The sequence below is a fragment of the Ahaetulla prasina genome, chromosome 6 (assembly GCF_028640845.1).
Source record: "Ahaetulla prasina isolate Xishuangbanna chromosome 6, ASM2864084v1, whole genome shotgun sequence".
NCBI lineage: Eukaryota > Metazoa > Chordata > Lepidosauria > Squamata > Colubridae > Ahaetulla > Ahaetulla prasina.
Window position 1 is genome coordinate 6,789,868 of NC_080544.1, and position 27,442 is coordinate 6,817,309.

Genomic DNA, 27,442 nt, shown 5'->3' on the forward strand with positions numbered 1-27,442 from the left:
GCTAGAGACGCAGTCCGCTGCAAGACGGAAGAAAAATGGGGAGAATTAAATGGGACTGCTGGGGAGTTTTCTAACATGCTCAGCATTCCTCCTGTAGCTCCTGAATGGGGCCGTTACCAGTTTAGTTATTTCTCTTTTATTTGATTTCTCGGCGTCATCCGCCTGGTTAACCATCAGCAATATCGCCTATCGAAGGTCTCCTCCCTCAAAGTCATAGAGAATTACCACCTGTCAATTAAACCTAATGCAGTATCAAAATTGTACAAAAGAGAAAACACACAAAAGCAGGTGTCTCCAAGCCTACCATCACAACCTGCCTTCCTTCTGTGTAAAGAGTTTCCCCTGAACGTTGAGCAGGGTTGGCAAATGCTGGCTTCACAGTCCCACCAGGTGTACAGAGGGGATCTGGAGTGGGGGGGCAAAGGGGCCCTTCAGATAACCTGCTCCGGATCGAGGCAGGACCTGAAAGGGCGCCAAGGCACCTTGAATCTCACCTGGAAGCCAACCGCCATCCCACGCAGCTCTGGGAGCGGTGGGGCTCCTTGAGTGTCTCACCTGTCTGGAACCCATACCACATCTCTGACATTAATACAATTGAACAAGTCCAGAAATATTTTACAAGAAGAGTCCTCCACTCCTCTGTAAACAACAAAATACCTTATACCTCCAGACTTGAAATCCTGGGATTAGAAAACTTAGAACTCCGCCGACTCTGACATGACCTGTGTTTAACACACAGAATCATCTATTGCAATGTCCTTCCTGTTAAAGATTACTTCAGCTTCAATCACAACAATACAAGAGCAAACAATAGATTCAAACTTAATGTTAACCGCTTCAATCTTGATTGCAGAAAATATGACTTTTGTAACAGAGTTGTTAACGCTTGGAATGCACTACCTGACTCTGGTCTCTTCTCAAAATCCCAAAAGCTTTAACCAAAAACTCTCTACCATTGACCTCACCCTATTCCTAAAAGGACTATAAGGAGCGTGCATAAGTGCACAAAAGTGCCTACCGTTCCTGTCCTATTGTTTCCTTTCATTATATGTGTTTATATATAACGTTGTGACAAAATAAATAAATAAATAAAAATAAATAAATAGGATGCAGCCGCCACTCTGTGGGCAGCCCACCTTTGGCACCAGCTGAAGCCTCCGAATGCGTCCCAAGGCGGAAGGCTTTGCCCACAGAGGTGGCCGGGCACACAAAAGGGAGGAGGGTGCAAGAGAGAGGCGGAGAGACAGAAGGCAGAGCCGGCCCGGCTTTTGCCCGCCAGGGCTACTAGAGAGCCCCGGGCATCCCACGGAGACTTCTCCGCCCGTCCCTCGCTTGGCCCTAGTCCGCCTGTCCGGGCTTGCAGGGAGGCGGCGGGCCGGGTGGCTGCGCTGCGGACCCAGCGCCGGCGCGAGGGCGGCTCTCCCGCGGGGGCAGCGTGGCCCGGCTGCCCGGCAACCGAGCGGCGGCGGTGGCGGCGGCGGCTACATGGCGACCAGGGCAGCGGCGGTGCCGGAGGCGACCAGGGGCAGCGGCCAGTCAGTGCTGCCGGTACGGGCCCCGCTTCCCGGGCGGCCTCCGGGTCAGAGGACGGCGCCGCAGGTCCAGGGCGCTTGGAGGCAGCCGGGCAGAGCCGCCGCTCTCCTCGCCCGGGGCGGTTCCGGCCGGCCTCCCTCCAAAGCGCCGGGCTGGGATTGGGTCGCCGTTTGGTCCCAGAGTGGCGCCTGGGTTGCTTGCAGTTCAGGACCTTGGCGGGGGACAGAGGCGCTTCTCACCCACATTTCTCCAAGGGGGAGGAAGGGGAGGAAGAGGAGGAGGAGGAGGAAGGGCTGCATTGTCCACTTTGGGGGGGAGGGCAGAAGAAATGTCTTGCCTGAAGAAGAAAGCAAAGAAGCAACAGCTGCACAAGGGATCCGGTTCTGGTTGGACTGGAGCAGCCCTAGAGAAAGGCCGGGTGGCAACCACAGGTTGGCATTGTAGCTATGGGCCTAAAAAAGGCACAGGCCCCTGCCCCTCCCCCCCCACTTCATGCATTCTGTGGCATCTTTGAGGGCAGCTGGTCTTCCTCCGGCTGCCCTGGGCCTTGGCCAATTGGGCTGTCCACAGATTTGTGTGGGAGAGGATGGATGGATGGATGGATGGATGGATGGATAGACAGACAGACAGACAGACAGACAGATAAAATCACATCCCTGTTTTTGATTCTGATATGTTGAGAGGCATGGATAGAATCTTCCTAAAAGTTACCAAAACTGATGCCAAAACTACAATAACTGACCCGCTTGCCTTTCTGCAATTTGGGCCCTTTTTGTAATTTTTCACGTCCCCCTTTCCATCCCCATTGGCTGATTGCAGGAGGAACAACAGCTGTTGCCAAAGATCTAGCCAAGGCCTGCAGGGTGTGTTTGAAATTTGCTCGAGGGCCAGTGGTGACCTAGCAAAAATAAGAATTTCTGCTTTGCTGCATTGAATTGTCTTTTTTAAAAATTCATCTGCAAATGGAAGGCCAATTATTCTTCTCTTATATGTCTGTTCCTGCTCCTGTTGTAAATTAGCTAAATTGGTGTTGACAGTGGCCATTGTTTTTCTTTATGCACTAATTTTTTACAAAAATCCACAAGCAGATTGAATGCACTGCTCGTGTGTGGGTGCCCTTGTACTATCATTCATTGTTTGGCTGTAGGATGAAGACAAAATTAATAAAGATGAAGACGCAATGGCTTGGAGATTCCTATCACCTGCTGAGGTTAGCATTATGTTGGAACAAGACGTCGCAGGAGTTGAGAAGTAAGTTTGATGGGACATCGACAGACCTTGCCCTTGCCATCATCTGTCGAGGCAGCAGCCAGTTGGTTTGTGGATGGAGTGTGTCTGCTTGTGAGGGGAACCCCACGACCTGAGCTCCTGTGATGTGTCTGTCCTTTCCTTTTAAAGAGAGATGGAGTTTCTGTGCGTGGTCGCAGTGTCATTCTTCACTCCTGGTCCAGGGACAGAGTCACATTCCGCAACATGCCACCGATTGTGGCCCTCCCCATGCAGTTGTAGACATTGACTCTGCCTAGCTGTGGTATTAAAATATTTTCAAAAATTTCAGGTTTCTGTTTCTACGAAAATCCATGTGGTCCTCCAGAACAGGGGTCTCCAACCATGGCAACTTTAAGACTTGTGGACTTCAAGTCCCAGAGTTCCTAAGCCAGCAAAGCTCCTTCTCCTGAAGCAGCTTAATTTTTCGGTTTCTGGCACTGGTTTTGGTCCAACGTTTGGAAACCGATTTCCACTCATTCCTGGGTTTGCAAAATTTGCCCCATTGAAAGTCAATTGCCACAATTTCACAGACAGGTGTTTTTGTGTGTGTGTGTGTGTGTTCTGATGTTCTGTTATTTTTCAACTACAGGAGTTTGGAAGAGTTTCTGAATCTGACGCATCGGCTGACATCTTTGAAAGAAGCTGCATTACTGGATTATTATGTCTCTGGATTCTGGTGGGCCAAAGGATTAGAGTTTTCATCTGTGCAGGTTGGGGGGTTCCTGACTCTCCTCAATTTGCTGCTGGATAATCTGGAGAGTAAGTTCAGCCACATCTTACGAATGTACCCATTCTCCATTGGATTATTGTATATAAGGATATTAGAATATAGAATAACAGAGTTGGAAGGGATCTTGGAGGTCTTCTAGTCCAACCCACTGTGTAGGCAGGAAACCCTGCATCACTTCAGACAAATGGTTATCCAACATCTTCTTAAAAACTTCCAGTGTTGGAGCATTCGCAACTTCTGGAGGCAAGTTGTTCCACTGATTAATTGTTCTCACTGTCGGGAAATTTCTCCTTAGTTCTAATTGCTTCTCTTCTTGATAAGTTTCCACCCGTTGCTTCTTGTCCTACTTTTGGAGAATAGTTTGACTCCCTCTTCTTTGTGGAAGCCCTGAGATATTGGAAGACTGCTATCATGTCTCCCCTAGTCCTTCTTTTCATTAAACTAGACATACCCAGTTCCTGTAACTGTTCTTCATATGTTTTAGCCTTCAGTCCCCTCATCATCTTTGTTGCTCTTCTCTGCACTCTTTCTACTAGGGGCAGAGTTATTTGGGAATGTCCCTGGCCCCACAAAATTGTGATTTTACTCTGAATTCACTGGCTGCTCTTATTGAAAGGACAATATGTTTATTTATTCCTGGTATTTGTATACCGTTTTCTATGCCAAGACATTTCAAAGCTGTTTATGGCCACAAACTCTAGAAATAGATTGTGGCTCTTGGGCACTATGTGACTTTTCCCTGTGATGGGTGGGTGTTGTGGAAGTTCCCACACCCCCTCCCCTTTTTGTATTTTTAACAATGGGAGGGGTCTACAACTACATTAAACAAATAATAGGGCCTGTCCTCAAAGCACACCCCCTCCAGTGCCCCCACCCCCAGAAGTGGGTAGTTTAAATAGGAGCCTTTTGAGTCCTCAGAAGTTGCTTACATCCATGCCAAATAATGACTTCACATCTGAACCTGGTCACAAATATGGTTTGATTAGAGCTGGCATTCCAACACACTGACCCAATTAACATGGATTTGCAAACCACAGTTAACGCTAGTCTTAATTTGCTCTTGTGTCTTAATTTATCTTGCCACAAAAATGCCAGAAGAAGAGAGATGGATCTAACCAGGTTGCTATTGAGATAATTCACAGCTCAAACAGACACAGGTTCCTATCAGAGGTCAGTTCAGCCCGTGGAGCCATGCAGCTTCTGAAGGCACGGAGTGCCCTCCTTGGACCCCCTCGCCTGCCCAGGAGAGCAATACCTGCCCATCAGCCAGCGCTCTCTTTGCACTCAGGCTTGGCAAATGCCAGACATGTTGATTTCTGTCCTGGGATTTGAGCAAAAACAAAGCCAGAATTGCATGACAGGAATCAGCCAGCCTTCTGACAAAGGCGGCTTGGCGTCACTTTATAGGGGAAACCAATATTTCTCCTAGAAGAAAGAGTTGTCTAGCTGATGAAGAAATTTTGTGACAAGGACTCTGGCGCTTGAACTGAAAACTCTCTAGCATTTTAGGGTTTATCTGGAGTGTTTATCTCTTGCAGAAAAGCCCATCTGGAATTTATGAGTGGAAAATCAAAATCACTCTGGTTCTTGTTTTCCAAAAAAGGTTATGTTACGGTCTATATTAGCTATATTTTAAAGGTGACATTTGTATAACTTTGCTAATATATGAATCTCAGCCTTATCTGTAATGTGATGGGAAGTGTCAGAGCATCTGCAAGAAGGGAAAGGGTGTCGTGGCTGTATCGTGTTTCATCTTCCAGTTTATCTGACAAACCAGGAGGGATTAAAACATCTTTCAGTGGATGCTGAAAGATTCAAAGAAGATCACTGTGTGCCCATTAGAGTAAAGAACTTGGAGCATCTCTGGTTGTGCACATCTGCTTTATCTCCTGAGAATTTACTTTAAAATTGATTTACTAAAACATCATCTTACATCACCATTGTATATATCCATTTAAACTGAATGAACAAATCCGAGCAATTGGAGATTGGCTTCTCAACTCTTGGTTGAGGTCAGGCTGCTGCTGCGTTAGATCTAACCTCTCCTGGCCTACTTGGAGATGAGCCAGGGTAGGCCAGCCCCCTTCACCCCACAGCCCGCACAGAGGATAACTGGTCTTTCCGATGGGCAGAAGAAAAGGGCCCCTTTCAGGCCCTTTGCCACCAAAGCCTCCCTTGCTGACCCTCCACTGGTTGGTTGCTCCCGGTTTGCCCCAGTTTGGGTGAACTGGTAGTGGCAGCGGTCAGAGGCTCCGTCCACTTACCCAGACATCATAAAAAACGCTCTGCGCAGGCGCAGAAGTGCCACATGCCCGTGCGTTACTGATAGTGAACCGGTAGCACCAGGATTTGAAACCCACTACTGGCCAGCACAGCAGATTGACTGTCTTGAGAACATTTCATAAGTGTTAAATTGTACCCTATAACCAGCATTAGTGTTGTAAATGTTGTACCTTGATGAACGTATCTTTTCTTTTATGTACACTGAGAGCATATGCACCAAGACAAATTCCTTGTGTGTCCAATTACACTTGGCCAATAAAAAATTCTATTCTATTCTATTCTATTCTATTCTATTCTATTCTGTAATATATTCTCTATTCTATTCTATTCTATTTCTTTTACGTACACTGAGAGCATATGCACCAAGACAAATTCCTTGTGTGTCCAATTACACTTGGCCAATAAAAATTCTATTCTATTCTATTCTATTCTATTCTATTCTATTCTATTCTATTCTGTAATATATTCTCTATTCTATTCTATTCTATTTCTTTTATGTACACTGAGAGCATATGCACCAAGACAAATTCCTTGTGTGTCCAATTACACTTGGCCAATAAAAAATTCTATTCTATTCTATTCTATTCTATTCTATTCTATTCTATTCTATTCTATTCTATTCTATTCTATTCTATTCTGTAATGTATTCTCTATTCTATTCTATTCTATTTCTTTTACGTACACTGAGAGCATATGCACCAAGACAAATTCCTTGTGTGTCCAATTACACTTGGCCAATAAAAAATTCTATTCTATTCTATTCTATTCTATTCTATTCTATTCTATTCTATTCTATTCTATTCTATTCTGTAATATATTCTCTATTCTATTCTATTCTATTTCTTTTACGTACACTGAGAGCATATGCACCAAGACAAATTCCTTGTGTGTCCAATCACACTTAGCCAATAAAAATTCTATTCTATTCTATTCTATTCTATTCTATTCTATTCTATTCTATTCTATTCTATTCTATTCTATTCTATTTCTTTTATGTACACTGAGAGCATATGCACCAAGACAAATTCCTTGTGTGTCCAATCACACTTGGCCGATAAAAATTCTAATCTATTCTATTCTATTCTATTCTATTCTATTCTATTCTATTCTATTCTATTTCTTTTATGTACACTGAGAGCATATGCACCAAGACAAATTCCTTGTGTGTCCAATCACACTTGGCCGATAAAAAATTCTATTCTATTCTATTCTATTCTATTCTATTCTATTTCTTTTATGTACACTGAGAGCTTATTCACCGGAGACAAATTCCTTGTGTGTCCAATCACACTTGGCCAATAAAAAATTCTATTCTATTCTATTCTATTCTATTCTATTTCTTTTATGTACACTGAGAGCATATGCACCAGGACAAATTCCTTGTGTGTCCAATCACACTTGGCCAATAAAAAATTCTGTTCTATTCTATTCTATTCTATTCTGTTGAGAACATTTGGCACCGTTCTGACTTCTAGGGGCCTACGTGGTTTCAGCGGAACTCTCGTGCTGAGCCCACCACCACAATCTTAACCAGTGAGGAACTGCAGAGCTTAAGTCTTGAGTCCCCATCCACTAACCCAGTTCAGAGTTAGCGGACAGGCAGTTAGTTCAGAGGCAGGGCAATTCACAATTCACCTCCTGGCCAGCACAGCCTCTCCAGCCTGCTGAAAATAGGCCTCCCCTGGAACCAGGTCTGGTTTTCAAGGTCTGCTCCTTCTTTTCCTCCGGAACTGATTCACCCCTTGGAGCCTCAGTTGAGGAAAACACATGCGGGGGGGGGTTAACCATAGGGAGGGATGTCCCAGCATGCTTGGGAGCATTTCCCTGATAAGCCATGCCCTCCTCTGTCCCTTTATGTTTGTGTTATGTGTGCAAAGGCTTTTCTGCAATGTGTGTGTTAGCTTTCACATGATCCAGAGCAGGGGTCTCCAACCTTGGTCCCTTTAAGACTTGCGGACTTCAACTCCCAGAGTTCCTCAGCCAGCTTTGCTGGCTGAGGGTCTCTGGGAGTTGAAGTCCGCAAGTCTTAAAGGGACCAAGGTTGGAGACCCCAATCCAGAGTATGGAAGCCAATGCCTGGATTGAGGCTTTTCTTCAGAGAGGGTTTGCTGGAGTCAGGAGAACTCTTTGCGCATCGTAGCCACATAGAACCACAGGTGCTCACTCTCCTTCCCTTTGCATTGCAGCCTATCACATGACCCTGGAAGAGAACATCCAGGAACTTGCAAGCACCATGGCTGGCATTGGGCTGTGCAATTCAGAGATAAGCGGCGGGTTTGAGTTCTTCACTGTAGATCAAGCCAAAGCCATCATCAATTACGTGAAGAGCAGGTAGGCCTTCCTCATCCATCAGCACTGCTAGGAGGAGGTGACCATTCAGTGCTTGTTGGGCATTGAGAAGTTGTGTTGCTTTCATGAATGAGTCAGGTTTGGGTTTTGACTGTTGGTGGCACTTTGAACCCCCAGTAATTACACTAACCCCCAAAAAATTGATTATCAGTTGCTAAGTTGATGGCACTAATTCTCGTAAAATGAAACTAGACAGCCTTCAGTGGGTAATGGATTAATTATTCAATTAATCATTAGGGTTTTAATAAATTGAGTAAGTGATTAAATGTTTGTATGTCTTACCCTAACATTTCTCATGCAAACATGACACCTTCTAGCAAGATATTTTGAGGGAGCACATTTGGGTTTATACTGCGAAACCAACGGCTTTAATGTTTGCCTAGAGAAGGAAGAAAGCCCCTTTCTCCTCAAGGAGGAAGGGGGATCAGCTAGCTCAGGGGTCTCCAACCTTGGCAACTTTAAGCAAAGCTGACTGGCTGGGGAATTCTGGGAGTTGAAGTCCAGCAAGGCTTAAAGTTGCCAAGATTGGAGACCCCTGAGCTAGAGGGCGCAAGTTGGATGCTTCCTGGAAGACCCCAACAGAAGTGAAGCCCCTTCCCTGCCCTTTGCCTGTGATATGTGGAAATGTCTATTGGCTTTGAAATAATAGAATAGAATAGAATAGAATAGAATAGAATAGAATAGAATAGAATAGAATAGAATAGAATAGAATAGAATAGAATAGAATAGAATAGAATTTTTATTGGCCAAGTGTGATTGGACACACAAGGAATTTGTCTTGGTTCATATGCTCTCATTGTACATAAAAGAAAAGATACCTTCATCAAGAATCATAAGGCACAACACTTAATGATAGTCATAGGGTACGAATAAGCAATCAGGAACCAATCAATATCAATATAAATCATAAAGAATACCAGCAACAAAGTTACAGTCATACAGTCATAAGTGGAAGGAGATGGGTGAGAGATACAATGAGAAGATTAATAGTAGTGCAGATTTAATAATAGTTTGAAGTGTTGAGGGAATTGTCTAGCAGAGTGATGGCATTCAGGGAAAAAACTGTTCTTGTGTCTAGTTGTTCTGATGTGCAGTGCTCTATAGGGTCGTTTTGAGGGTAGGAGTTGAAATAGTTTATGTCCAGGATGTGAGAGATCTGTAAATATTTTCACGGCCCTCTTCTTGATTCATGCAGTATACAGGTCCTCAGTGGAAGGCAGGTTGGTAGCAATTATTTTTTCTGCAGTTCTAATTATCCTCTGAAGTCTGTGTTTTTCTTGTTGGGTTGCAGAACCAAACCAGACAGTTCTAGAGGTGCAGATGACAGACTCAATAATTCCTCTGTAGAAATGGATCAGCAGCTCCTTGGGCAGTTTGAGCTTTCTGAGTTGGCGCAAAAAGAACATTCTTTTTTGTCCTTTTTTGATGACTTTTTTGATGTTAGCTGTCCATTTTAGATCTTGCAATATGGTAAAGGTAAAGCTAAAAGTTCCTCTCGCACATACGTGCTAGTTGTTGCTGACTCTAGGGACCGGTGCTCATCTCCATTTCAAAGCCGAAGAGCCAGCGCTGTCCAAAGACGTCTCCGTGGTCATGTCGCCAGCATGACTCAACGCCAAAGGTGCACGGAACACTGTTACCTTCCCACCAAAGGTGGTCCCTATTGTTTCTACTTGCATTTTTACGTGCTTTTGAAACTGCTAGGTTGGCAGAAGCTGGGACAAGTAACAGGAGCTCACCCCATTACACGGCAGCACTAGGGATTCGAACCACTGAGCTGCCGACCTTTCAATCGACAAGCTTAGCGTCATAGCCCCTGAGCCACCGTGTCCCTGAAGTGCAATATGGTAGAACCTAGAAAGTTGAAGGTTTCTACTGTTGATACTGTCTTGTCTAGTATTGTGAGAGGTAGAAGTATGGAAGGGTTTCTCCTAAAGTCTACCACCATTTCTATGGTTTTGAGTGTCTTCAGTTCCAGATTGTTTCAGTCGCACCACGAGGCTAGTCGTTCAACCTCCCATCTGTATGCAGATTCATCATTGTCTCGAATGAGACTGATCACTGTTGTGTCATCTGTGAACTTCAGTAGCTTAACAGATGGATCATTGGAGATGCAGTCATTGGTATACAGAGAGAAGAGAAGTGGGGAGAGCACACAGCCTTGGGGGGGGGGCCCTGTGCTAATTGTACAGGTATCTGATGTAATCCTGCTTAGCTTCACCTGCTGCTTCCTGTTTGTTAGGAAGCTTGTGATCCACTTACAAGTCTGTTCCAGTACCTGTAGCTGGTTTAGCTTAGTTAGAAGAGTGTCTGGAATGATGGTATTGAATGCTGAACTAAAGTCTGCGAAGGGGACCCTTGCGTAGGTCTTTGGAGATTAGTAGAAGAAGCCTGGATCTGTGGAATTTTCAACTAATTTTCAGAAGAGAATCCAATTTCAGAAAATGAAATGAAGAAGAATTTGCTTCCCAGCCTCTGGGAGCTTTGAAAATGAAGAGGACATTTCAGCTTGCCTGGGTCCTTCTACTCTTGGCGCAGGTCTTTGCTAGAAGAAATAGCTGGATTCCTCGACAGGAAGATTTCTTGATCTGTTTCCAGTGATGGAGTTGGTGGTTGCCCCCCCCCCATCCCCGAATATTCACAATCTCTTCCTCCCTCTAGTTTTGGGGGAGATTTTTTATTTTTTGTGCAAGGAGAAAAGAGAGAAATGACCAATTTCCAGGGCAGGTGATTAGTAACTGTCCCTCTCCCCTCTCCCCTCCCCCCTAACCTGGTTCCCTTTGTATCAGCTGCACTAACCCCAACATCAGCCTCTTTGATGGCTTTTCCTTCCAGAAAACAGTCAAACGAGGAATGTCCGTCTGCATTAATCGCTTTCAGATGTTTACATGGCTGTCATGAAAAGGCCTGCCTTGTTCTTTGGTTCACATCTGTAATCCTTTGTCATGTTGTGCCAAAACTCTCTCCCTCAATAGCAGCCAGAATGCAAGTCAAGTGCATTCCGTGTCTGATACAAAAATGGAAAATCTGATCAGGCCAAGAGAAACCCAGGTGTTGCCCAAGCTGCCTTGTTTCTTAGCTGGGTGATGAGCCTGAGTTCAGTGGAGAGAAGGGCAGTAGTCGGTTGCCAGACACATCCTTCTCCCCTCTAACCACCAATCCACTCCCCCGGGCAGAGAGCCCAGATCCCAAGGCCATCCTGACGGGATCAACCCGGATCCACAAGTCAGTCAGCAAAACCTGACTGACAAAGGAAGGTCAAGTTGCTTTGCAAATGGCCCTGCTCCCTTCCAGAGTAGGTGGCTCAGTGGCTAAGACACTGAGCTTGTTGATCAGAGAGGTCGGCAGTTTGGCGGTTTGAATCCCTAGTACAGATCACCTGCATGAGCAGGGGGTTGGACTAGATGACCTCCGAGGTACCTTCCACCTCTGTTACTGTTACTGTTAGGGTTCTCACAGTTGCTCACTACAATGCACTTCTTCTTCTTCCTTCCCTCCAAAGTGATGGGGCGTCTTGTTTTCCACCTTCACAAACCGCTTTGTGAAGCAGATCAGAAATCACAGTTATACGATTTTGCTGCAAGTTAAGTTCCACATTTAGTGGGAATTATTCCCCCCTCCCCGGCGCAGGATTTTATAACAGCTAACAAGAGAGAGAAAAACAGGGTTTGGGGTTATGAAATTTAGCTGGAGCTTTAGGGTCTTGGGCTGTGTGGTTAAAGAACCCACTTTTAGAAGCAACATGAACCCTGTATGCTCCTAAAAAAAAATCCTTCCACTTTCTTGTCTTTCAGTTTATTCCAGCATTATACACTGTACGAATATCTTTTGCACAGTCCCAGGGAGGAAGTTGTGATTGGAGATGAGGTAAGTAATTCATACGACTGGAAATGATTAAGTGGGATGTTTTAATGCATATTCTCTGGCATCTGTTTTCCATAGCTCTGAGCAACTTTTATGTCAAAAATGCTCACGGGTTAAAAGCATAGAACGGCGGATAAAAGAATAAAAAGAATTTGAAATCAACAACAATAAATGGTGCCGTTGCCGCTTTGGCTGCTGTATTTGCTGTGTGTATTTGCTGACAGTGTTTGTGAGGGCAACACCTCCCCTGTTGCCTTGTTACTGTAGCTAAGGAGGAATGGGGCTAAGCAGTGCCCTTTGCCTTGACTGGGGGCCCCAACCCAAAGGACAAGGAAGGGGGTGCTCAGAGCACTAGATTGTGCATTGCTGGGGCAGTGGGGCGTGGGAGGAAGAGACACACTGATGGCCATGCCAAAAAGCCATTCCTCTAGAACAGGGGTCTCCAACCTTGGTCCCTTTAAGACTTGTGGACTTCAACTCCCAGAGTCCCTCAGCCAGCAAACTCCCAGAGGGACTCTGGGAGTTAAAGTCCACAAGTCTTAAAGGGACCAAGGTTGGAGCCCCCTGCTTTGCTGGCTGAGGAACTCTGGGAGTTGAAGTCCACAAGTCTTAAAGGGACCAAGGTTGGAGACCCCTGCTTTGCTGGCTGAGGGACTCTGGGAGTTGAAGTCCACAAGTCTTAAAGGGACCAAGGTTGGAGACCCCTGCTTTGCTGGCTGAGGGACTCTGGGAGTTGAAGTCCACAAGTCTTAAAGGGACCAAGGTTGGAGACCCCTGCTTTGCTGGCTGAGGGACTCTGGGAGTTGAAGTCCACAAGTCTTAAAGGGACCAAGGTTGGAGACCCCTGCTTTGCTGGCTGAGGAACTCTGGGAGTTGAAGTCCACAAGTCTTAAACGGACCAAGGTTGGAGACCCCTGTTCTAGAAAGGAGCTTCCTGCTGAGAACTTCCTAGCTTGAAGGGTCCTTGGTACTCTCTGAGCTTGATTATTGTTGTTGTTTGGAGACGTTTTGTTACCCAACTAGATAACATTATCAGAGCTTCCCACAAGGGGAATGCGGCAGGCGTTTTGCAAACCATTGCTGAACTTCTGCTTGTCTCCAACCGTCTGCTCTTTACTGAGTTTTTCATGTAGGATCTGATGTTTCATTTTGATCTTTGTAAGAAATCTGTTGTATGCATTAGCCCAGTGGGTTGTTGACTTGGGCTGGGATTCTAACCATAATATAGTTCTTATTTCTGTGCAATTATAGACAAAAATTGTGCGGCATTACAACGATACAACAGAAATGTTCTTAACTCAGCTGTGTGAAACTTTGCAGTCAGGGATCAATCAATCAATCAATTCATTTATCATTTTTATGGGGTTGCGGTTTATGTATTTGGGGAGCTGAAGTGGAATTCGCGAATTCAGCAGAACTGAATACAGTAACATGTCAGGCCCAGGAATGACTCTCACTTCGTCAATAGCTGCATAGAAGCTTTCGTGATTATCAGCCATGTTGGCAGCGGGATGGAGGGGGTCCTAATTTATTTTAATGATGGTGATGTATTATTGTCTGCCTTCTATAGAGCTGGGGGGGGGGACACTTAGAAATGCGATTTTGAGGGTGATGCTGCCTCACAGTTCTTCGAGGAAACAAGGCGAAAGTGTTTGGACCGATTCTTGCTTTGAAACAAGTCTTAATAACATGGCGTGGTTGTCAAATGTGGTTTTATCCCTCTGGGCTTCTATCAGCATGATGGAATAATCTGTGTTTTATGACCCAGCTGACTGGATGTGTGTTCGGTGGCCCAGCTGCGAGACCCCTGGTTCAGCCCCTGTGGAAGGAATTTAATAAGCCTCTCAAAGCTTGCCAGAGCATTATACTCTAGGTTTGGACATGGCGTAGATTCTTATTTATTTATTTATTTATTTAATTTATTTTGTCAAGAACATATTAGGTAATAAGGATAAGCATGGCTTGGATACATAAAATAGTTACAAATAGAGGAAACATTAGGAGAGGGACGGTAGGCACGCGGGCACTCTTATGCACCCCCCTTACAGACCTCTTAGGAATGGGGTGAAGCAGGGGTGAAATCTAAATTTTTTTGCTACCTGTTCTGTGGGTGTGGCTTGGTGGGTGGGTGTGTCCTGTGACTGAGTGGGCGTGGCCAACTCAATGTCCCTCACAGCCATGCCCACTCAGTCACAGCCTCCCCCACCAAGCCACGCCCACAGAACCCAGTAGGAAATTTTTTAAAATTTCTATTCTGCCTTTTCGAGTGTCGTGTCCACTCCTCCGCTGACGGCCGGGTCAGGGAAATCCAAATCAGGCTTGCCTCTGCAGCTCTGCCAAAGTCCTAGCAAAGTCCTCAGGGCAGGCAGGAGACCAGAAAGTGACTTCAGCAAGATATGTTCGACTTTGCCTGACTCAGAGAATGCCAGAAAGCAGATCCTTTATATAGGCCATGGGGTGTGGCTCCATGACTCAGCACTTATCCAGGCCTGCCCCTCCCTTCCTTCTGTCGCCGCCACCTATCAATTCTTCTGAAGCGAGGGTCACTCCAGTCTGCAGCTGTTGGTAATTGACCTTCCTCAAGCTCACATGCTGTGGGGGAGGGGGAGGGGTCTAGTTGCTCCGTTTGCCTGGGCATGGAGCCAGGGCTGGGGGCTGGAGGTACTTCTTCCTCCTCAGCCTGTCTGGGCATGGAGCCAGGGCTAGGGCCGGGAGGCATACTAGGACATTCCTCAGCGTTCGGAAGCAGATAAGAAGGCCCCGGCTGCGGTGAAAGCGGACGAGACACAACAGCGAGATGCCTGCAGCTGCAGCCTCTCCGCCCGCTTGCCACCCACTCGCCACCTGTTCTCCCTTCACCTTGGGTTGGGGGCCGGGGCCCAGGGATGCGCTATTTCCCGAGGCCCCAGAGCTGCCACCTGCCTCAATGGGGTCAGGGAATGCACCATTCTTCAACTCCAGCCTTTCTCCGGAGCTGCCGCCCATTCACTGCCCGCTTACCACCTGCTCGCTCTTCACCTTTGGTCAGGGCCCGGGGCCCAGGGACGCCCCATTCCCTGAGGCCCCGGAGTTGCCACCTGCTCGCCGCCTGCCTCAACCGGGTCGGGGAATGCACCATTCCCCGACAGCAGCCTTGTCCCGGAGCTGCCGCCCGCTCTTCCTTCGCCACGCAGCATATACTTACTTTCCTTCAGCGGCTGGCTGCCAGGAAAGGCAAGCATCCAAAAGTTACTGGAGTTGCTCTCCTTGAATATGCTGCCTTGTTCTATGCGCCCGCTGCGCAAGCGCACACCCAACCTACCACTGATAAATAAATGAAATAAACGGTGTGCGCTTGCACAGCCGGTGCATGGAATAAGCAGCAATGGCGGTGGCATATTCAAGGAGAGGGACTCCAGTAACTTTTGGACGCTTGCCTTTCCTGGCAGCCAGCCACTGGAGGAAAGTAAGTATACGCTGCGTGGTAAAGGAAGAGCAGGCGGCAGCTCCGGGGCAAGACTGTTGTCAGGGAATGGTGCATTCCCTGACCCAGTTGAGGCAGGCGGCAAGCAGGTGGTGGCTCCAGGGTCTCAGGAGAATGAGGCATCCCTGGGCCCTGGGTTCTGACCAAAGGCGAAGGGCGAACGGGCGGCGCGCAGGTAGTGAGTGGGCAGCAGCTCCAGGGAAAGGCCGGAGTCGGGGAATGGTGCATTCCCTGACCCGGTTGGGGCAGGTGGCGGCTCCAGGGCCTTGGGGAATGGGCCCTGGCCCCTGACCAAAGGGCGAGCTGGTGGCGAGCTGCCCTCCTGGTGTCCCGGTGTCCAGCTTGCGAAGACTGGACTGCGGGCCGTGGACTGGTTCGGGGGTGTGGCCAGCCAGCGATTGCCACCGGATTGGCGAACCAGACTCAATCTCCACTACCTACTCACCCGATCCGGTCCGATCTGGTAGCATTTCAGCCCTGGGGTGAGGTCAACAGTAGAAAGTCTTAGGTTAAAGTTTTTGGGGTTTGGGGATGAGACCACAGAGTCTGGTAGTGCATTCCAGGCATTGACCACTCTGTTGCTGAAGTCATATTTTCTGCAATCAAGTTTGGTCAGTTTACCTTAAGCTTGTACTTATTGCGTGCTTGTGTGTTATTGTGGTTGAAGCTAAAGTAGTCATTGACAGGTAGGACATTGTAGCAGATAATTTTATGAGCTAATTTTATAGTTCTAAGTTTTCTAAGCCCAAAATGTTGAGTCTAATGGCATAAGGTATTTTGTTGTGAAATATCTCTGGACTCGGTCAATTGTATTAATGTCCAATATGCAGTGCGAGTTCCAGACAGATGAGCTGCATTCAAGAATTGGTCTAGCAAATGTTTTGTATGCTCTGGTTAGTAGTGTGATATTACTGGAGAAGAAACTACGCAAGATTAGGTTTACAACCCTTAATGCCTTTTTGGCAATGTTGTTACAGTGGGCTTTGGCACTTAGATCATTAGATATGAGTACTCCAAGGTCCTTGACAGAGTGAGGGTCATCTACAAGGTCGTGTCCACTCAGCTTGTATTTTGTGTTCTGCTTCTTTTTGCCAATGTGTAAAACAGAACATTTGTTGGTTGTGATTTGGAGTTTTTTTTTTATTTATTTGCATTTATATCCCGCCCTTCTCTGAAGACTCAGGGCGGCTTACACTATGTCAAGCAATAGTCTTCATCCATTTGTATATTATATACAAAGTCAACTTATTGCCCCCAACAATCTGGGTCCTCATTTTACCTACCTTATAAAGGATGGAAGGCTGAGTCAACCTTGGGCCTGGTGGGACTTGAACCTGCAGCAATTGCAAGCAGCTGCTGTTAATAACAGACTGCATTAGCCTGTTGAGCCACCAGAGTTGCCAATTGTTTGACCATTCTGACACAAAGTCAAGGTCTTTTTGAAGGGTAGCAGTTTTGTCGGTGGTGTTAAATATTTTTACATCATTGGCAAACAGAACGCAGTTGCTTATAATATGATCACAAAGTTCATTTATGTATAATACGAAGAGTGTTGGTCCTAGAACGCTGCCTTGGGGGACACCGCTATTGACAGGAGCAGGATTTGATAGGGCACTCCCTATTTTGCTCTTGTGCTCCCTCTCCCTCCCCATCACACGTGCACACGCACACACACACATACATGTATATTATTAAATATGCTCTGCCATAAAATTTATGGTCATCCAATATCATCTGCTGGAGTTCAGTTTGCAAAACAGAAACTATTTACATTAACTTAATGCTCTCCTCGGTGCTCACATACTTGGGTTGCTTCCAAATTGGGCTTCGTTTCCTTTAGACAGAGCGACTCATTCGTGATGTGGGGGAAAGGGGACTTTCCCCCCTCTCTTCCTGGCAGCACCGAGGGGGCAGAATTGTTAAAGGAAAAGCTCATTTTAAAATTATGGAATTTGGTTTCATGTGAGAATTTTGCTGCTCGTATCGGCACCACCACCAAGTGTTCCTTTCCTTCTTTTCTGGCGTGTGCACAATTTTAATTCAGTTTTTCAAATGTCTGTTACCCAAGTCGCACTTTGCTGAATTAAATAATCTCATTTTTACAGCCAGTTTTTAGAGTTTGGAAGAACCATCTGCTTACAAAACCGTTCTTTTTGGTTTTCTTTCTTTTTCCTCTTTAGAGAAACATAATAATATTAGTAACATAACCTACAAACAGAAATATAATTGTTGAATTCTTTCTTCCAGTGTCTTACGAATGCTAATTCAAGCAATATGGTTTCAATTAACAGTGTTAAAAGTTCAGCTATAGTTTAACATTAAAGAAAAATGAAATAAGAGAGAAACATGCTGGGGATTTTTTGCTCCTTAGGCAAAACATCTCCAGAAAACTTGACAGTATTACCAAAAGCCCTTTTCTTGAACCCTCTGTGGAAAAAAGAATTATTCAGATGTTGATAAACAGTCAAGTTTCTCTTTTCTTGTTGTGTCATAATTATTTGAGCTCGCTTTGATCATGACACCATGATAAATGCCAAACATTGAGGATGTAACCCAGAAAAAAAACGGTTGTTTTTCTGCATCAATTGCTATCCTCACTGTGATCCATAAAAAGAAGGGAACTAGGCAACCCAGGTCATCAGTAGTTCACACAGAGGCGCAACGGGCAACCTCTCCCAAAGGCAGATGGATTTGCTTCATCAGATCTGACAGTTGTAAGCACTAGTGGCTGGCCAAGAAGGCAGGTCCAGTCAGCAAGGAGACAAAGCAAAGGGGATCCTAGGTCTGTAGGCCTGAGAGCCTTATGAATGCTTGGCCAGAGGGCAGCTGAATCTGGTCGAGTCGTTCTGGCCCCTGAGTCCAAAAAACTCATTCAAATGCTGCTCTTCTTCCTGAAGATGAAATACAATGTAAAACACATATTTCCCAGTTACTTTATGGTGCCCCTGAGTAGTAATGGAATCAGCTTGGCATCCTCTGAAGAAACACTCCGATTGGCCACCTGGCCCAGTCTCTGAGATGAAACAGAATAAGGCGAAGAATTAAAACGGGAAAAACTCTGCATCACAGCAGAGTGGAGAAAGCAAAATGTGGGCACCGATCTTGGCATCTCCGAGAGAAACTAGTCAGTATTAGGACAACCTGAATCTCGGCTCCGATCACAGAGGAAGGAGAAGTTGGGCTCTTTTGAGGTGGTTCCAAGAGCCAGTTGACACGGTACCAAATTAGCGAGAGGAGCCTGGAAGGAAAACTGCTTCTGGTATTATGGGGAAATGAAACTGCTGACCCATTAAGAGCGTTCGGCCAAGAAAATCCAGTGTTGGTCATAAATATCATCACCGTCCAATTGCCGAAGCGATGGTCCTGTGCATAGGTAGCCCTGGACTGACCGCACTGAAATCAGATTGACCATTTGCTCTGCAAGCAACAATAGAGACCTTCTATTCCAGGGGTGTGAAACTCAAGGCCCAGGGGACGCATCCGGCCCATGGGGTACTTAGATCTGGCCTGCAGGGCTGCCCTGGAGACAGTGAAGGACTGGCGTGCAGTGCTTCTGCCAGTAAAAACTGGTTCCCGAGCTCCGTTTCCAGCTGCCACAGTCTCCTGCAACCCTCTGCCAGTGAAAACGGAGCTCAGGAGCCTGTTTTCACTGGCAGAGCGCTTGGGCCACCACAGGTGCCTTCGACAGGAGAGCCCATCCTGGCCACCTACCCTGAGGTCAAACACAACCCTGATGCGGCCCTCAATGAAAATCGAGTTTGAAATCCCTGCTGTATTCAGTCAAGCAATAGAAGTCCGAAGGCTGCCTTTGGCTCAGATCACAAACACCTTCTGGTAAAAATATACTGAAACAAAGAAAAGGAAATCACTCGATCAGCAAGTTCTGACCTTTCCAGAATTCAAAACGATAACGTGGAGCTGAAAAGTAGGTTTACCGGGTTAGATCTGTTAAATGGGATCCCTGGAGAATTGTGGGCTGCAACGTCACGACGTCACATTGACTGAGAGGAAGCAAAGAGAAGCATTGCCAGATGCGGAGGGGTAAAAGGCACCAAACTTCCCAAGTAAACACGGATTCCCCATAACTAGAAGGGAGCAGAAGTCCTCCCTATATAAGTTACACAAAGCAACAGAGGTGAACAATCAAATGGGAAGGACAAGAGGAGGGGAAAAACGAAATAATCTACCATATTCACGGGCTTCTGAGCACAACAGAATACCTACAAATTTTTGATCACTGATCTAGAGCCAGATGTTACGGAAAGTGATGCTTCCTTAAGACTAGGTGGCTCAGTGGCTAAGACACTGAGCTTGTTGATCAGAAAGTTCGGTGGTTCAAATCCCTAGTACAGGTCTCCTGCATGAGAAGGGGATTGGACTAGATCAGAGGTCTCCAACCTTGGCAACTTTAAGCCTGGTGGACTTCAACTCCCAGAATCCCCCAGCCAGCAAAGCTGGCTGGGGAATTCTGGGAATTTAATATAATATAATATAACAACAGAGTTGGAAGGGACCTTGGAGGCCTTCTAGTCCAACCCCCTGCCCAGGCAGGAAAACCCTACACCATCTCAGTCAGATGGCTATCCAACATTTTCTTAAAAATTTCCAGTGTTGGAGCATTCACAACTTCTGCAGGCAAGTCGTTCCACTTGAAGTCCACCAGGCTTAAAGTTGCCAAGGTTGGAGACCCCTGGACTAGATGACCTCCAAGGTCCCTTCCAACTCTGTTGCTGTTACAATCCTGCTGAAAACATCACTACAAGAGCTGACAAAGTAACAGCTGTACTAGCTGGATTGTTACCGTAGCAGGTGCATTTAAAGTGGTAAATGAAGTTGATGAGCCAGTCCTTATAAACAGGGGCTAACAGACTGCAAGAGACCAATTTGTATTGATTGGCTTATAAGCATCAAAGGGCCCTGCTAAAGGAGGCTCCAGCTGCAACCGTTGCGCCTGTCAGACCTGCCAGAAAGGTGGGATTCAGCAGCGCAGGCATGGCCAGTCCACGGATGGAGAAGTTGCCCGATGGGCAAGCTGGACTCGGAGCTCAGAGGCTCTTCACCCGTGATCCCTCTGGCAGAAAATGGGAGAGGCCAGAGTGCTCCCCAAAGGCAGCTGCTTCTCTTTTATTGATTACACAAGACCTTTGGCGGCATCACTCTTAAAAGCAGGGACTTTTCATGGGCCGCTCGTCTCCCTCTTGAAGAATTTGTGGGATGACCCCAGGAAGGAAGAGTTCACACAGAAAACAAAGAAACCAAAATAGTTCACAACTGGGAAAGGAGTGATCCAAGGTCGTGCACTGGCCCTTTATTTGTTTATTCTTTTTTTCCCCCCAGAATATATTGAGAAATGCTGGGTTGGAAGACTGCTGGGCTTCAGTTCTGGGCCTTCCCTTCGCTTCCGGGATCCTGGGTTGCTCCCTGTTGTGAAGACAGTCAGTTCTCTCGGGCTGGGAGTCCCATCTTGCCAACTTCATCCCCTTCTGATGCCCCCAGAGTTTAGGGCTTTCCTTACAAAATTGCACTGTGTGTAAGACAATGCAAACATAAGTTAGCTCAGGGGTCTGCAAACTTGGCTCTTTTAAGACTTGTGGACTTCACCTCCCAGAGTTCCTCAGCCAGTTGAAGTCCACAAGTCTTAAAAGAACCAAGTTTGCAGACCCCTGAGCTAGGTGATATTGTGTTAGTGCAGACCATTTGCAATCTGCTAAATGCTTACCAGCAAGAACATGCATTTAATTTGGAGGGAGGGAGGGAGCTTGCTAAATAGAAGGGTGCTGCTGCTTGTGGGTATTCATTTTATAATTGTTATTAAAGGTTTTCATATACTATAAGATAAGCATGACATTTTATAGAGTGACATTAAAAAAGTCAAAGAAGAAAGAAGTAGAAAAGGCTGAAGAAAAGAAAAGAAGATTTAAAAAAAGATTAACCCATTAACCCATTAATTAATTAATTAATCCATCCATCCTAATCCATCTTCAGAAAGAGCATTTCACAGGATTATTCTTCTACCTGCATCTGTTATTAGAGATCTGTAGAGATGTGAGTTTCTTCCTTGGGTTTTTTTCAATTAAATATTCAGAAAACTAGAAAATAATGTGCAGAGGCTACTTTGTCCTGCAAAACCTGCCTAACCAGAGGACCCTTGAGTGCCCTCTTGTGGGGATCTCAGGAAGGTTCTGTATGGTGTCCCTTCTCCTTGGAAGGTTTTCTGCTAGGTTGCCAACCCCAAGACCCCTGCTGTGTCTTGGGGGTGCATTTATAATATTTAGAAATCTGTCTTTTGGAGATCAAAAGGAGATCAAGATACAATTTTTTCTTAAAAACCCATTTCTTCAAACAGTCTTGTCTTTTGTGTCCTTACTCCCAAATCTGACTATCCTTCTAAAATTAGACAATCTGCTTGCTTTCAAAGAAGCCCAGAATAAATGTAATTGCTCAGTGGGAATAGTATGGGCACAATCTGGCTTTATCTCTGCATTTCTTACTAGCTACAGGGAATCTAACTCCAGGTATTAAAATGCCACAGAAAAGACATTTGAATAGTGTGATTATTATTCCAAATGAAGAATAGAATAGAATAGAATAGAATAGAATAGAATAGAATAGAATAGAATAGAATAGAATAGAATAGAATAGAATAGATTTTTTTATTGGCAAAGTATGATTGGACACACAAGGAATTGTCTCCGGTGCATAAGCTCTCAGAGTACATACAAGCAGCAAGTGATAAATCATAATCATAAAATACAATAATCATAATTCATAAGTTACAACACTAAGTGATAGTCATAGGATACTAAATAAAAGCAATCATCATAAGATCCAAACAAGAAAGTTGTAGCCATCTCTGTTGTTTCAGAATAATATTTAAACAGGTACGTAATAAAGTAGGTAAATTTTTAAAATAAATAAAATGAAGCTTTGGAATATTACACTTTGGGGCAATAATGGCAAAAAATGACCATGAACATACAGACAGCTGGAGCATTTGGGAATTTGCTCTGAGCCCAGCTAGGTGGCTCAGCGGCTAAGACGCTGAGCTTGTCAATCAGAAAGGTCGGCAGTTCAGCGGTTCGAATCCCTAGTATAGGTCTCCTGCATGAGCAGGGGGTTGGACTAGATGACCTCCAAGGTCCCTTCCAACTCTGCTACTGTTACTGATCTGCTGTACCTGTTTCATTGGCTTTTCACACAGGTGGCAAGAGATAGCTTCTTCTCCACCAGTGAGTCCTCTTCTGTAGGTAGAACTAAATAACACAGAGATTCAGGTCAAGGAAGGAAATGGGACTCTCTTTTTTTTATCAATGTGATGCTTTAATCCAAAGCATGAACTAAATCGGGGTCTCCAACCTTTGCAACTTTAAGCCTGGAGGACTTCAACTCCCAGAATCCCCCAGCCAGCTTTGCTGGGGAATTCTGGGAGTTGAAGTCCTCCAGGCTTAAAGTTGCAAAGGTTGGAGACCCCTGAACTACATTGTGGCAGTATATGTCATTTATTTAAAACTCTCCAATAAAACTTTCACATGAATCATCACTCTTATTTATTTGTTCCCCATTATTGTATGCCGTCAAAATTACAAAATCTCTCAGGAGTTCATAGAGCCAAGTCATAAAAAAGAAAAACCAATGAAGACCGTAAACCCTATAGCAGCTGGCCTATCAGCAGGCATGGGGCAAGCCATCACTTTAATGCAGGGGTCTCCAACCTTGGTCCCTTTAAGACTTGTGGACTTCAACTCCCAGAGTCCCTCAGCCAGCAAAGCTGGGAGTTGAAGTCCACAAGTCTTAAAGGGACCAAGGTTGGAGACCCCTGCTTTGCTGGCTGAGGGACTCTGGGAGTTGAAGTCCACAAGTCTTAAAGGGACCAAGGTTGGAGACCCCTGCTCTTGAAGGCTCATCAGCCACCAACTCTGAGCCAGGAACTGGCCGGTCCAACTGGAATCACACCTGTCCCCAGATCTCAGTGTTCCTGTTCATCTCATTGTATGTCACAAAATGCAGAATTACTCTAAGAAGGTATCATCTGTCCTTTTCTGTAAAGACAATGAGAGGAAAGAGACGGAGGATACATGTTGTAAATATAGACCTGATCCATGCACATCCAACTTGACGTGTCTCTCTTTTATAAGACTATTAATATTTTCATTCATGACCTGCTTTACTCTCAAAATCTTCCTTGTGACCCAATTCTTTTGACTAGATGTTTCTCTCCTTCCACAGATATCTGTCGGTTTTATGTCAATTTCACCCAGCTTGATCACTAGATGGAGACAAAGCAACCTCCCTTTATGCACTAGAATATTCAGAGATGACAATCAGACCTGCAGCTGCTCTGCTATCTCTTGTCCTTTAGGCCATTTGTCAGAATTATTGGTAGTCTCTTCACTTGGGACATTTTGATGGAGATTGTGTGTGACTAGGGTGATTTTATTTTGCATAGCGGTAACGTTATGGGGCTGGGGATTTTTAAGGTAAAGGAGAGCCAAAAACATATCATAATAAACACTACTTGCCTGGCTCTCATTTAAAGACCCACAGGGCAGTGTGGAAAGGTGGAGGCAACTGTCTTATTTTTACGAAGCCTCATCAAGCTGAAAGGTGGGAGAATGTCAGCTGCAAATAACCAGGAACAAGTGTTAAGTTCAAAGCACAGAAGAGTTTATTATCGCTACTTGTACACAAGAATCTAGTCAACTAAGGATAAATTTTAAATTGGCACTAGATAAGGGTCAACAGAATTCAATGAAGGAAGTAATTTTTTATTTTAATGGAGGAAGTCAGGATATGTGAAAGAGAAGGATTATAATGGTGTTAGATTTCAAAACTTCAATGTATGAATGTTTGTTTATTGAACTGTACCTTGTGTTTGCTCCGGGAATTCTGGGGGGGGAGGGTGGTTTTGGAGGGAGGGTGGGGGAGGGGGGAAAATTCATTTGTTTTTGTAAAACTTTTTCAATTAAAAAAAAAGAATTCAAGGCGGGCTGGCCTTGGGTCTCTTATGGCAACGCAATGACTCCAACCTGATGACACTTTTAACTCCACCTTCCAGCTCAGCCTGCTCATCTCTGACAGAGAAGAACAAAACAAAATGTATGCTTCTTAAAATTATCCATATTTAATTGGTAGCCTTTTGTTGGAGGGTCTTGAGTTCAAACACACATTGAAATCCACCTGCCATCAACATTCCCCTGGGAGCCAAGGATGGTTGCTCTCGCTGAGTGGCAGGTCAGGAGTTGTCGCTTTCCACAGCTTAGAGGTTTGGGAGGGAGCCCAGGCTCAGGCCTAGCCTCAGTTTCTCCATCCAGGGCTATTTGCAGGACAAGAATTAGCTGCAGGAGAGGTTGAGTAATATAATTGCGGTCCAATTGCCATGATGCATCAAAGAAAATAAACCTCCAGGTTAGTTAGATATTGCAGTTTTGTCATCTTGCTCATTCGGAACAAATAAATTCTAAAACTTATCTTGTGTGGGGAGATGATTTGACCCATTGGTTACCATTGGCCATGCTTTGCACCAGTCTGATTCTTGGCTTGGTTTTATTGGATCTTATTGAACTTGTTTAAAATGGAACGTGCACTGATTAGATTCACAATACTCTGCATCAGAGCCTCGGATTCCTCGAGAAAGCCGTTTCAGGTCTGATATGGCTATAAGGCTTCCAAGCACCTGGCTGACACACATGTAAGATGAAAGAAAAACCTTTTCCTTTTTCAAGAATGTATAATCTTTGTTTTGTTTAACCCCCTGTAATAACCTCATACTCTGTGTTTGTCTGGAAGGAACGTCCTTTCTTGATGCAACCACCTGTTTATCAGAGGAGTGGAATTATGACCGAATAGCAGGGATATGACGGGGTGGGGGGCTGTGGCTCCGCCACTTCTGTTGTGTAAACAGCTGCAGCAGGCAGGTCATTTTCTGGCTTCACTTTTTTTGCACACTTTTTATTTCTTGCGCTGAAGTAGACTGCAGGGAGAACATCCAGGAGCCGTGGAAGGAATAACCGGAGAAAGTGAAAGCAGCTATATTTCCACGTTGGAGAATAGGATGGAGTTTTCCAGATGTAGCTCCAGACAGGTACACCTCACAAAGGTTTTGCTGGGCCTTGCCTGTCACCTAGGATAAGCTTATTTGTGAGACAGATGCCTTGGGAAGAGCACAGATGAGTGGATGATGGCTCCCCTTGCTCTGACTGAAGTTTGGAGATACTTGAAAGGAAAGTGGAAGACTCCTGAGTTGGAGGGTTAGGAAAGGAAGGAAGGAAGGAAGGAAGGAAGGAAGGAAGGAAGGAAGGAAGGAAGGAAGGAAGGAAGGAGTGAGTTGAATGGATAAGAGGAAGGAAGGGAAGAAAGAAAGAAAGAAAGGAAGGAAGGAAGAAAGAAAGAGAGAGAGAGAGAGAGAGAGAGAGAGAGAGAGAGAGAGAGTTGGGTGGATAAGAGGAAGACCACTTGCCCACTTTTAGGGAAGCTCCATGGTCTCCACCTTGATCAGAGACAAACTTGGCCACACATGGTCCTCCCAGGAAAGTTCTGAGTTCCTCTTTCCCCTCACAGGTGTCCACGGGATTCATTCATTTTGGTCAGAGAGATGTGACGGAAGCTGTGCTTGTTTTCTAGGCATGAGCTTCAGTCATTACTGCCTGGTTCCATCTTGACTTTTGTTACCATACCCCATGAAAACCCTTGACTGTTCTTCTCCATGACTTCAGGGGAACTAAGTGGGCATCTTTTGGATTTTAAAGGACTTTAGAGTAGGGGTCTCCAACCTTGGCCACTTTAAGACTTGTGGACTTCAACTCCCAGAGTTCCTCAGCCAGCTTTGCTGGCTGGGGAATTCTGGGAGTTGAAGTCCACAAGTCTTAAAGTGGCCAAGGTTGGAGACCCCTGCTTTAGAGTAAAGGGTACTGAAAGAGGAGGACTTCCAATGACTCGACGTGTTCAGTGAGTCTTCAAGGGAAGGAGAATCTGGGAGTTGCAAGGTACAAAAATGTCCCTCTTGGGACCTTCAGAATTTATCCAGGGATAAAATCCGAAAATATCTAAAATTTCAGTCTCTCCCCACCGATTGCAGGAGAGGGAATGTGCACATTAATAACTTAATTTTAGCAATTCAAACCGTGGAAAATGGAAGTCTCTCAAATCACCAGTAGTCAGTTTTCTGATAAAATGAATTTTGTATTTCCCCGTTCTGATTAAAGTGGGCTGTGGCATGGGTTTTATTTTTAAGTTGGTGTTAATTAGAAATATGGAAATAGGTTGAGATTCACTGCTCTTCACAGGCAAGGAATATTCACAACCAATTTCTTCACACAAATCACATCTATTTTGGAATGTTAAAAAAATATATATCCAGAATTGCATATCCCTGCATTTGTTGGTTTCTGTAGCTGGGTTGGATTGGTATAAAGTCAGTAATTGAATTTGCAGCCTGAAGAAGGACGGTTGTTTTAACAGAAAGTGAGACACTGTGCAGAAAAGGTCGGGGCACTTTGCCTGCGATATCTGCTGTCACACAGCATCCCATTACAGCCTTTACATCTTTTTGTTGAGCACACATTTAGCTAAAAGCATAATATTTATAAAATAAACTCTAACATGCAGTTTCTGTAATTTTGAAGAATTTATGTCCTGCTTCTTCTAGTTTTAAGATTCTTAAAGTTTATTTTCCTACACTGGTTTCTTTCAACTAAAGAGCTAGAACTGCTTCATGCTTTTGATGGGAAGGCGCTGCCTTTGGGCACCTTAGATCAGGGGTCTCCAATCTTGGCAACTTTAAGACTTGTGGAGTCTGGGAATTGAAGTCCCCAAGACTTAAAGTTGCCAAGCTTGGAGACCCCTGCCTTAAATGGTACCGGTAAGGACTCAGAAGTCCAGAACAAACTTTAGAAGGTCAACCTCAGCATTTCCCATCCTGGGCCCCTTCCAGATGTGTGGGGCTGCATCTTCCA

At 45.2% G+C, this 27,442-nt stretch overlaps 1 protein-coding gene across 1 annotated transcript in view; it reads left to right on the forward strand.

Moving 5' to 3' along the window:
- The first annotated feature begins 1,161 nt into the window (after positions 1–1,161).
- Positions 1,162–27,442, forward strand: part of CABCOCO1 (ciliary associated calcium binding coiled-coil 1) — a 36,176-nt gene continuing 9,895 nt past the window's right edge. Inside the window, exons 1-5 of the mRNA XM_058187961.1 lie at positions 1,162–1,548; positions 2,681–2,784; positions 3,392–3,561; positions 8,002–8,146; positions 11,959–12,031. Of these exons, the coding sequence (XP_058043944.1) occupies positions 1,162–1,548; positions 2,681–2,784; positions 3,392–3,561; positions 8,002–8,146; positions 11,959–12,031 (879 nt within the window). The remainder of the gene's footprint in view (positions 1,549–2,680; positions 2,785–3,391; positions 3,562–8,001; positions 8,147–11,958; positions 12,032–27,442) is intronic.